Source organism: Sus scrofa, chromosome 5 (genome assembly GCF_054392235.1).
Source record: "Sus scrofa isolate SSC_HxYL_T2T_F1_AM1 chromosome 5, Sscrofa_HxYL_maternal_Yorkshire_Landrace_v2.0, whole genome shotgun sequence".
Taxonomy (NCBI): Eukaryota; Metazoa; Chordata; class Mammalia; order Artiodactyla; family Suidae; genus Sus; species Sus scrofa.
Genome location: NC_139387.1, coordinates 108,132,496 through 108,144,706, shown reverse-complemented (window position 1 = coordinate 108,144,706; position 12,211 = coordinate 108,132,496). Strand labels below are relative to the sequence as shown.

The following is a 12,211-nucleotide window of genomic DNA, read 5'->3' as shown; positions in this document are numbered from 1 at the left end:
GTCTCAAACAGTTGTGAGGCTGAGATCTCCATTTCTTGGCTGGCTTCTGGCCAAGTGCTGTCCTCAGCTCCTAGAGATGTCCTGAATTCTGTATTACATGGCCCCTTCCTTCTTCAAAGCCAGCTGTGAAGATATGTTTGTCCATTGAATCTAATCTCCTGCTTAGAATACCTAACTTCCTCCTTTGTAACTAACCAAAGAAAATGTTCTGCTTTTAGAGGACTCAGGCCCCAAAATCAGGCCCACTGGAAAATCTTTCCTACTTTAAATTAAACTGATGTGGAATCTTAATTACAGAGGCACGTTTTTTATCTTCTTCTTCTTCTTTTTTTTTTATTTTTTGGTTGTTGCATCAGCACCTCAATCAGTGTATGGTTGAAAATCTGGAAGAAAGTGTATGTATGGAGATTCTTGGTGGATGTCTGCCTCCATAAGTTCAGATATAAAAAGACAAGTTGACCAATATCATCTCAAAGATGCCTTCAAATTCTGTGTTTCTGTGATTCTTTGCTTGTTGCATGGATTCAACCACCAATATAGATCTCAAAATTCACTTCTTTCCTATTGCTATCATCTTATTTCTTCTTTGCTGAAGAAATCAAATGATCTACAAATTTTTCCTTTTTCCCGTTGTGCAATTATCAGACTGAACTTGATAAAATTTACTTCTGAACACCTCCTTCTGACATCTTGATAGCTTTCCATTGCCTGACAAGCGATCCATAATCCCGGTAGCATAGTATGTCCCCAGACTGCTTCTCTTTTTTATTGCCAGTGTGAGGTATAAGCTATAGTAAAACTTAGATCACATCACCTCCTCTTGTAGAATCTCTGCCTTTACAGTTAAGTGAAATCTCATCTCACATACAACCTTTTCTCCTAAAACTTTTCCTGAACCCTCAAATCAGTCATACTTCTCTGCTTTGCATTAGAATATTTTGAAAATGTGGTTTATATCCAAGGGTTCTTAATTCAAACTTAACAGCTGAAGGATTTCAATAAATTATGGAAGTTCTACTTTTTAGTCAATTCTAAAATTTCCTCCTCTGTAAAGGTAAGTTTTCCTTTAAAAATATCTTTTTCTCTAATTGCTCTTATATATAACTAAAGATAAAAGAGTGTGTTGTAAGTAGCATGTCAAGTAAATTTTAAAATAAACCCCCTCAAGATTTTGAGTTTTGGAGTTCCCATCGTGGTTCAGTGATTAACAAATCGGACTAGGAGCCATGTGGTTGCAAGTTCCATTCCAGGCCTTGCTCAGTGGGTTAAGAATCTAGCATTGCCGTGAACTGTGGTGTAGGTCGCAGACGTGGCTTGGGTCCCACATTGCTGTGGCTGTGGCTGTGGCCGTCGACTCCAGCTCCGATTAGACCCCTAGCCTGGAAACTTCCATATGCCACCGGTGCAGCCCTAGAAAAGGCCACAAAAAAAAAAAAAAAAACAAAAAGGCAGAAAGACCAAAAAAAAAAAAAAAGATTTTGAGTTTCCCTTGTAGAGCTTGTAGAACTACTTTTTTTTTTTAAGGGTTAATGTTCTACTCAATACAGTAAGATTTGATGGTAAATATTAGTATTTTTATACTTTTACCTGTATCAAATCTTACAATATATATCATTCTCAAGAACCGAGAGAGGTGTGTCTTCTGTGAACTTAGTAAAGATTGTCAATCTGAAAAGCATTACCTAGGCCATTCTTGGGTGGTTCTTGGGTGGGAGTGGGTTTAGGGAGATCAGGAGGACGGAGTAGGAGGAAGTATTTGCTTCTGAGTCAGAGCTAAGCAGCCTTTGCATTGGCCCATGTTTTTGGCCCTTGACTGCCATAGGTGAGGCCACGTAAGCCTGGGGTCAAGTTCTTTAGGGCCTCTGTGTCCAGCTGACAGGTGGGGTCAAAGGATGATGTCACTTACATGGTCCTTACCGGCCAGGTCCCCCTCCATGAGCAATAGGTCTATAGGTCATTCAGGAAAAATTTAAGAGGAAGTCTAAATTTTTAACCCAAGTCCAGACCTCTCTATAGAACTCAGACTCATGGACTGGTCTATTATTTGATGTCTCCTTGTGGGTATATGATAGGCCGTTCAAAGTTAACATACTCAAAATAAATGCTTTTTTTGACATCTAATTTTGTCTCTTTTCATATAAATATTATTAGAGTAAGGTAGACTTACAAAGTTGTTTTAGTTTTGGGCATAGAGCATAATCAGTGCTTCATCTTGCTCCCCAAAGCTTATTCCTTCCATTGTCATCCCTTCCTGGTTAATGGTGACTTCATCATTCTGTTCCCTCAGTATAAAGACTTTCGAGCTTTCCTCTGCCCTTTCTCCTATGCCTCACATGTCGCACATCAGCACATCTGTCAGCTTTCCTACAAGTTATATTCAGAATCTTAACACTTCCTTTCACTTCTGAAGCTGCAGTCCTGGTGCAGGTCATCCTGATTCCTTACGTTGACATTATAGTAGCTCACTAATTGCTCCCCCTGTTTTCACTCGTCTCTCGCTTGTCTGTTGTCAACGCGGGAGCCCGAGTGATCCTGTGAAAACGCAGTGGAACCTGGAACTCCTCTGCTCAAGTCAAAGTCATAACGATGCTCCAGGATGTTGTACACAGTCAAGGCTTCAGTGTTTCTTCTCAGACCTCAGCTCCTCCTGGCTGCACGGGCCCCTTTTCCTTCTTCAGAGATACCAGGCCTGGGGGCAACACGGGGCCTTTCCTCACGCGTTTCCTTCCACATATTCACACACGGGTGGCCCCCCCACTTTCATCAGGAACTTCGTGTCTCCGAGTCAGGAATTCTTTCTCTCTGACACTCAATTTCAAATTTCAGTATCCTTGGAACTCCTTCTCCTCCTTCTCATTCTTATATTTTTCCATAATACTGACCATCATCCACAGTACTCTTACAAGACTGATTTGTGCTTGTGTTGTATATAAGCCTCAAATGCAAATCACCCAAGGGCAGGGACTTTTATCTCTCGGGTTCACTGTATCCCCAACACCTACAGTAGTACTTGGCATAAATTAGATGCTCACTAGATATTTATTGGAATTTTAATTAATATAGTGTGTTTAGAAATGAATGTTTGCCTTTTTATGCATTAATTTTTTGAATCCTTCGTTAATTTTCTTTTAATGTGAATAACGTTAAGCTATAGTTTTATTTTAGTTTTCTTCCAGGTCATTTTGTGCAATTGTCATACGAGTCGTTAATCATTCTCCCTACCTCAGACTTCATAGCAAAGGCCCTTGCATTTAGAGGGACTGGCACAGTGGAAGAAGGTGCCACATCAGCTAGTTCATTGTTCTTTATATTACTAACCATAACATGCTTGTCTTACTCATCTGATAAGTGGCTGGTTCGTGAAAACAAGACATAAGCCTGTGTATCTTGAATCCCTAATACCAGCCCCAGAGCCTGACACATGATATGCATACAGCGAACCAGTGATTAATGTGAAATCTAAGTGACGTCAAGGAGAACTGTGTGATTGTAGGTGATACACAGATACCTTATTCTGAGTATTAATGTCAGTGGGCTTTATGATGTTCTAGAAGGGGTGCAAGGTAAAATACAAATTAATTATATAAATTATTAATTCATCTAATGTTTATTTAACTTAAAATCAACAGTTCCTATATAAAAGATGTGCTGTCTCTCTCTAGTCATTTAAATTTAAGAATGTCTTGGAAAGACAGACAAATAACCTTATGATAGAGCTTATATGTGGACTCTAAAATATAACCAACATAATCTACAGAAGGAGACTCACAGATATAGAGAACAGACTGATGGTAGCCAAGGGGCAGAGCCAGTGTGAGAGGGAAAGATTGGGAGTTTGGGGCTAGCAGAGGCAAACTACTACATGTGGGATGGATACAAAAAGTCCTACTGTGTAGCACAGGGACCTATATTCAATATCCTGTGATAAAACGTAATGGAAAGGAATATGAAAAAGAATATATATACATATAACTAAATTACTTTGCTGTACAGCAGAAATTAACACAACTATAATTCAGTAAAATTTTTTAAAAGAGTGTCTTTATTAGGAACTGAATATAAAAAACATAGACCATACGTAGGAAAGTACATAGGATTATATGAGTATGTGCAATTTCCCTTTGTACCAGGGCTTATATAAAAACCAAGTTTTTATAAACAACTTGTGAGTGAATTTGGGAGTAAAATGAAGAATAAAAAAAATCATGGTTGTTTTGTCCTCTAACTCTTGGAATCATTGGTCTCTGAGGTATCACCTTAACGTTCTGCTCATTACGTGCAGGGATGTTAATCTAAGGGCAGTCGTATTAAGAGATCACCTACACGCATAGTAGAGCATACTTACAAATTCTGTTTCTTCCTTCTGTTTGTGCAGGATTCGGTAATTCCAATCCTTTTCTGTTTTTTCCCTTTAATTGTCTAGTTCCCAGTGTTCCCACAAATATTACTTTTGCTAACATTCGGTCAACTAGTGCCACGTTGACATGGATGAGACCTGACTCTATCTTTGGCTACTTTCAAAATTATAAGATTACCACTCAGCTTCGGGCACAAACGTGCAGAGAATGGGAATCTGAAGGATGTGTTGAACATCAAAAAATTCAGTACCTCTACGAAGCTGACCTAACAGAAGAGACAATATACGGATTAAAGAAATTCAGATGGTACAGATTCCAAGTGGCTGCCAGCACCAATGCCGGCTATGGCAACGCTTCAGACTGGATATCTACGCAAACCTTACCTGGCCGTAAGTATCGTCCTCTCTATGCATTCAAGAAAGAACTCCTTAAGTGTTTTTTCATAGAAGTCATTCAAAGTTTAGGTAAAGATTATTCTGATAACTTTCGTTTTAGATGTTGAAACTAATTGGTTACGCCTATTTGCTTGAATAACATCATTAACCAGAGTAACATATTTATTTTTAATTGACTTGAATCCCAGTGGGAAATTAAATTTCCGTCTATTAGGGTTTTTCTCAAACTCTCAGAGTTGTGACAAGGTCCTGGAGTCTTACATCACAGCAAAGCATACAACAGTCCTTACCTGTGGTCTCTCGTTAGGCTATAATGATTGCCATCAAGTACCCTTTGTCTGTGTCTGCATTTCCCCCTCATATCTGGAAGCTCTATTGCCTTTAAACCAGGCTTTACAACCTTTTTCGTGACTTTAGGTTTACACACAGGCACACGTGCATGCACACACACAGTTTCAGTGAGAAATGGATGCTGTTATAGACCTTTAAACCTTGATCTAGAGACTTTATTTTCTAGGTCACTAAATGTGTCTCTTATTACTAGTCCCTAGAGTACCTGGCATAACGTTTGTATAGAGAATGTTCATGAGTGTTTGTTAGTGCAATTCATCATTTGAGATAGAATCCAGACGCTTTCAACCTGCAACACAATTGTCTAACTTCTCTTTATAGCAATTGGACTTTAAGTTTCTCTAAGATCTCTCTCTCTCTTTATTTTTATTTTATTTTTTTAAATTTTATTTTCCCACTGTACAGCAAGGGGGTCAGGTTATCCTTACATGTATACATTACAATTACAGTTTTTCCCCCACCATTTCTTCTGTTGCAACATGAGTATCTAGACATAGTTCTCAATGCTATTCAGCGGGATCTCCTTGTAAATCTGTTCTACGTTGTGACTGATAAGCCCAAGCTCCCGATCCCTCCCACTCCCTCCCCCTCCCATCAGGCAACCACAAGTCTCTTCTCCAAGTCCATGATTGATTTTCTTTTCTGAGGAGATGTTCATTTGTGCTGGATATTAGATTCCAGTTATAAGTGATGTCATATGGTATTTGTCTTTGTCTTTCTGGCTCATTTCACTCAGTATGAGATTCTCTAGTTCCATCCATGTTGCTGCAAATGGCATGATGTCATCCTTTTTTATGGCTGAGTAGTATTCCATCGTGTATATATACCACATCTTCCGAATCCAATCCTCTGTCGATGGACATTTGGATTGTTTCCATGTCCTGGCTATTGTGAATAGTGCTGCAATGAACATGCGGGTGCATGTGTCTCTTTTAAGTAGAGCTTTGTCCGGATAGATGCCCAAGAGTGGGATTGCAGGGTCATATGGAAGTTCTATGTATAGATTTCTAAGGTATCTCCAAACTGTTCTCCATAGTGGCTGTACCAGTTTACATTCCCACCAACAGTGCAGGAGGGTTCCCTTTTCTCCACAGCCCCTCCAGCACTTGTTATTTGTGGATTTATTAATGATGGCCATTCTGACTGGTGTGAGGTGGTATCTCATGGTAGTTTTGATTTGCATTTCTCTTATAATCAGCGATGTTGAGCATTTTTTCATGTGTTTGTTGGCCATCTGTATATCTTCCTTGGAGAAATGTCTATTCAGGTCTTTTGCCCATTTTTCCATTGATTGATTGGTTTTTTTGCTGTTGAGTTGTATAAGTTGCTTGTATATTCTAGAGATTAAGCCCTTGTCAGTTGCATCATTTGAAACTATTTTCTCCCATTCTGTAAGTTGTCTTTTTGTTTTCTTTTGGGTTTCCTTTGCTGTGCAAAAGCTTTTCAGTTTGATGAGGTCCCATGGGTTTATTTTTGCTCTAGTTTCTATTGCTTTGGGAGACTGACCTGAGAAAATATTCATGATGTTGATGTCAGAGAGTGTTTTGCCTATGTTTTCTTCTAGGAGTTTGATGGTGTCCTGTCGTATATTTAAGTCTTTCAGCCATTTGGAGTTTATTTTTGTGCATGGTGTGAGGGTGTGTTCTAGTTTCATTGCTTTGCATACAGCTGTCCAGGTTTCCCAGCAATGCTTGCTGAATAGACTTTCCTTTTCCCATTTGATGTTCTTGCCTCCCTTGTCAAAGATTAATTGACCATAGGTGTCAGGGTTAATTTCCAGATTCTCGATTCTGTTCCATTGGTCTGTCTGTCTGTTTTGATACCAGTACCACACTGTTTTGATGACTGTGGCTTTGTAGTATTTCTTGAAGTCTGGGAGAGTTATGCCTCCTGCTTGGTTTTTGTTTCTCAGGATTGCTTTGGCGATTCTGGGTCTTTTGTGGTTCCATATAAATGTTTGGATTGTTTGTTCTAGTTCTGTGAAAAATGTCATGGGTAATTTGATAGGGATTGCATTGAATCTGTAGATTGCTTTGGGTAGGATGGCCATTTTCACAATATTGATTTTTCCAATCCAGGAACATGGAATATCTTTCCATTTTTTTACATCTTCTTTGATTTCTTTGATTAAGGTTTTATAGTTCTCGGCATATAGGTCCTTTACCTCTTTGGTTAGGTGTATTCCGAGGTATTTGATTTTGTGAGGTACAATTTTAAAAGGTATCGTATTTTTGTATTCCTTTTCTAATGCTTCATTGCTGGTATACAGAAATGCAACTGACTTCTGAATGTTAATCTTATATCCTGCCACTTTGCTGAATTTATTAATCAGTTCAAGGAGTTTTGGGGTTGAGTCCTTAGGGTTTTCTAGGTATAGAATCATGTCATCTGCATACAGTGACAGTTTGATCTCTTCTCTTCCTATATGGATGCCTTTGATTTCTTTTGTTTGTCTAATTGCTGTGGCTAAGACTTCCAAAACTATGTTGAAGAGCAGTGGTGAGAGTGGGCATCCCTGTCTTGTTCCAGATTTGAGTGAGAAGGCTTTCAGTTTTTCCCCATTGAGGATTATATTTGCTGTGGGTTTATCATAAATGGCTTTGATTATATTCAGGAATGTTCCCTCTATACCCACTTTGGCGAGGGTCTTGATCATGAATGGATGTTGAACTTTGTCAAATGCTTTTTCTGCATCTATTGAGATGATCATATGATTTTTGACTTTTTTTTTGTTAATGTGGTGTATGATGTTGATTGATTTGCATATGTTGAACCATCCTTGTGAACCTGGGATGAACCCAACCTGGTCATGGTGTATAATTTTTTTGATATGTTGTTGGATTCGGTTGGCTAAGATTTTGTTGAGAATTTTTGCATCTATATTCATCAATGATATTGGGCGATAGTTTTCTTTTTTGGTGGTATCTCTGCCTGGTTTTGGAATGAGGGTGATGGTGGCCTCATAGAATGTCTTTGGGAGTATTCCTTCTTCTTCAACCTTTTGAAAGAGTTTAAGGAGGATGGGCACCAATTCCTCTTTATATGTTTGATAGAATTCACCTGTGAAGCCATCTGGTCCTGGGCTTTTATTTGTAGGGAGTGATTTTATGACCTCTTCAATTTCATTTCTAGTGATTGGTCTGTTCAGTTGGTCTGTTTCTGCTTGATTCAGTTTTGGCAGGGTGTAAGATTCTAGAAAATTGTCCATTTCTTCCAGATTGTCAAACTTATTGCCATATAGTTGTTCATAGTATTCTCTTATGGTTTTTTGTATTTCTGCTGTATCCGTTGTGATTTCTCCTTTTTCATTTATAATTTTGGTGATTTGGGTTCTTTCTCTCCTCTTTTTAGTGAGTCTGGCCAGGGGTTTATCAATTTTGTTCACCTTTTCAAAGAACCAGCTCTTGGTTTTATTAATTTTCTCTATTGTTTTTTGAGTCTCTATTTTATTGATTTCTTCTTTGATCTTTACAATTTCCTTCCTTCTGCTGACTTTAGGACTTCTTTGTTCTTCTTTTTCTAATTCATTTAGGTGGAGGGTTAAGTTGTCAATTTGGGATCTTTCTTCTTTTTTGAGAAAGGCCTGGATTGCTATAAATTTCCCTCTGAGCACTGCTTTCGCAGCATCCCATAGATTTTGAGAGGTTGTGTCTTCATTATCATTTGTTTCAAGATAGTTTTTAATTTCCTTCTTGATTTCCTCATTGACCCATTGGTTTTTTAGTAGCATGTTGTTTAGTCTCCATGGAGTAGGTTTTTTCTCTTTCCTTTTCCCATGGTTGATTTCTAATTTCATGGCATTGTGGTCAGAGAAGATACTTGAGATAATTTCTATGCTCCTAAATTTATTGAGATTCGCTTTATGTCCCAATATGTGGTCGATTCTTGAGAATGTTCCATGAGCATTTGAGAAGAATGTGTATTCTGATTTTTTTGGATGTAGTGTCCTGAAGATATCAATTAAGTCTAACTTTTCTATTGTTTCCTTTAGGATCTCTGTTGCTTTATTGGTTTTCTGTCTAGAGGATCTGTCCATTGATGTGAGGGGGGTATTTAGGTCTCCTACTATGATTGTATTCTCATCAATATCTCCCTTTATATCTGTTAATATTTGTTGTATGTATCTGGGTGCTCCTATGTTTGGGGCATATATGTTGATGATAGTAACATCCTCTCCTTGGATGGATCCCTTAATCATTAAATAGTGTCCTTCTTTGTCTTTCTTTATGTCTTTTGTTTTAAAGTCTATTTTGTCTGATATGAGCGTTGCAACTCCTGCTTTTCTGTCATGTCTATTGGCATGAAATACTTTTCCCCAGCCTTTCACTTTCAATCTATATGTATCTTTTGTCCTAAGGTGAGTTTCTTGTAGGCAGCATATTGAAGGTTTTTGCCGTTTTATCCACTCAGCCATTCTGTGTCTTTTGATTGGGGCATTCAGTCCATTGACATTTAAGGTGATAATTGATAGATGATTATTTATTGCCATTTGATCCTCGTGTTCCAGTTGATTCTATGGTTCTCCATTCTTCTTTTTTTTTTTTTTGTTTTTTTTTTTTTTTTTTTGGTTGGATGGTCTCCTGTTATTATCTGCTTGAGTGTATTTTTTTTTTCATTTTTTGCAAATGCAATATTTGGTTTTGGCTTGTGGTTGCCCTGTTTTTTAAGTATGCTAACCCCTTCCCATAATTGTGTGTTTTAGCCTGATGGTCCTGTAAGTTCAAACACTTCATTATTATATTAAAATTAAGAAGAGAGACATACATACAAACAAAAAGGATTATTTACCTCCTAACATCCCTTGCCCACATTTTATGGTTTTGATGACTCTTTTATTTTTTTCTTTTTAATTTTATTTTGTTTGAAGCATGTTCATGATTAAATCTGTATGCTGGCTTATTTGAGTGACTGCTCTCTGATTGTATCTTCCTCAGTCCTAGTTCTTCCTCTTCTTCTTCTTCTTCTTTTTTTTTTTTTTTTTCTTTTCTTTTTTCTTCCCTTTCCTTCCTTTCTTTTTGGTTTAGAGAAGCCCTTTCAATATTTCCTTTAACCTGGGTTTTGTGTTGCTGTATTCTTTAAGTTTTTGTTTGTTGGGAAAAATTTTTATTTCCCCTTCTATTTTAAATGATATTCTTGCTGGATAAAGTATTCTAGGTTGCATATTTTTTCCTTTGAGCACTTTAAATATCTCTTGCCATTCCCTCCTGGCCTGTAGTGTTTCTGTAGAGAAATCAGCTGATATTCTTATGGGGGTTCCCTTGTAGGTAACATTCTGTTTTTCTCTTGCTGCCTTTAGGATCCTCTCTTTATCACTAACTTTTGCCATTTTTATTATGATGTGTCTTGGTGTGGGTCTGTTTGGGTTCAGTTTGTTTGGGGCCCTCTGTGCTTCTTGTATCTTGAATCCAGTATCCTTTAGATTTGGGAAGTTTCCAGCGATAATTTCTTCAAATATATTTTCCATTCCTTTATCTTTTTCTACTCCTTCTGGAATTCCTATTATGCGTAGATTGGCCCGTTTTATATTATCCCATAGGTCTCTTATATTGCTTTCCAGTTTTTTGATTCGGTTTTCTGTCTGTTGACCAGATTGAGTGATTTCCATTATTCTATCTTCCATATCACTGATTCGTTCTTCTGCATTATTCATTCTGGTTTTTACTGCCCCTAGTTCAGTTTGCATCTCTGCAAATGAATGTTCTAGTTTTTCTTGGCTCCTCCTTATATTTTCTAGCTCCTTTCTGAGGGTATCTGCATTGCTGTTCATATCTTCTCTTAATTCCTTCAGTATTTTCACTATTTCTCTTTTGAACTCCAGGTCTGTCAGACTGCAGAGATCAGTTTCATTGTTGACTGTTTTAGGTGAGTTCTCCTGTTGGTTTGACTGGGGGTGGTTTCTCAGCTTCTTCATCTTGCTTGTTGTCTTCTTTCTCCTGAGGGAGTTGTACTCTCCGTTATCGGGTAGTGTTTGCCTTGTCACTGCCCTGGAATATTTCCTGAGGGCTGTCGTTGTTGGTCAATCTTTTTTTGAGGCAGTGTGGCTTTTCTGGAGTGTTGATGGGACTAACAGTGTTTCTTTGAAGCAAAGGAGGACTTCCTGAGGGCAGACAGGACTGGGAGGTCCACCCCACGATGGTAGCAGATTTCACTTGGTTCTCAGCACCCCCTGGGGTCTTGGGCGGGTAGCAGGGCCCTTGGAGACTCAAGAGGTTCCTCCCCAGGACAGCCCGACTCAGAAAGACCGTCTGAGATCTTTTCCCAATTCGGCCAGGCTTGTTGCAGCTTTTCTGGGCTGCAGGGGGTCCTGCCTGGAGCTGGCAGTCCTATGCAGCTGGTCCACTAGGTCTCAGCACCCCTTGGGGTCTTGGGCGGGTAGCAGGGCCCTTGGAGGCTCAAGAGGCTCCTCCCCAGGACAGCCCGACTCAGAAAGACCGTCTGAGATCTTTTCCCGATTCGGCCAGGCTTGTTGCAGCTTTTCTGGGCTGCAGGGGGTCCTGCCTGGAGCTGGCAGTCCTATGCAGCTGGTCCACTAGGTCTCAGCACCCCTTGGGGTCTTGGGCGGGTAGCAGGGCCCTTGGAGGCTCAAGAGGCTCCTCCCCAGGACAGCCCGACTCAGAAAGACCGTCTGAGATCTTTTCCCGATTCGGCCAGGCTTGTTGCAGCTTTTCTGGGCTGCAGGGGGTCCTGCCTGGAGCTGGCAGTCCTATGCAGCTGGTCCACTAGGTCTCAGCACCCCTTGGGGTCTTGGGCGGGTAGCAGGGCCCTTGGAGGCTCAAGAGGCTCCTCCCCAGGACAGCCCGACTCAGAAAGACCGTCTGAGATCTTTTCCCAATTCGGCCAGGCTTGTTGCAGCTTTTCTGGGCTGCAGGGGGTCCTGCCTGGAGCTGGCAGTCCTATGCAGCTGGTCCACTAGGTCTTAGCACCGCTTGGGGTCTTGGGCGGGTAGCAGGGCCCTTGGAGACTCAAGAGGCTCCTCCCCGGGGGAGCCCGTCTCAGAAAAACCGTCGGAGAATTAGGTCGATCTATTCACGGCCTGGCTAGGCTTGTTCTAGCTTTTCTGGGCTGCAGGCCTTTTCTAGGGGGCTGGTGGTGTTTGGTGCTGCTCTG

The 12,211-nt window shown here is 39.8% G+C and overlaps 1 protein-coding gene across 4 annotated transcripts in view; it reads left to right on the top strand.

The window, feature by feature from the left end:
• PTPRQ (protein tyrosine phosphatase receptor type Q) overlaps positions 1-12,211 on the top strand; it is a 224,236-nt gene that overhangs the window by 111,354 nt on the left and 100,671 nt on the right. For all 4 annotated transcript variants that reach the window (XR_014804594.1, XM_084957734.1, XM_021093069.2 and 1 more), the window contains one exon: positions 4,424-4,747. Coding sequence is in view for 3 of the 4 variants with exons in the window: in XM_084957734.1 (XP_084813860.1) it covers positions 4,424-4,747 (324 nt within the window). In the remaining variant the exon portion in view is untranslated. The remainder of the gene's footprint in view (positions 1-4,423; positions 4,748-12,211) is intronic.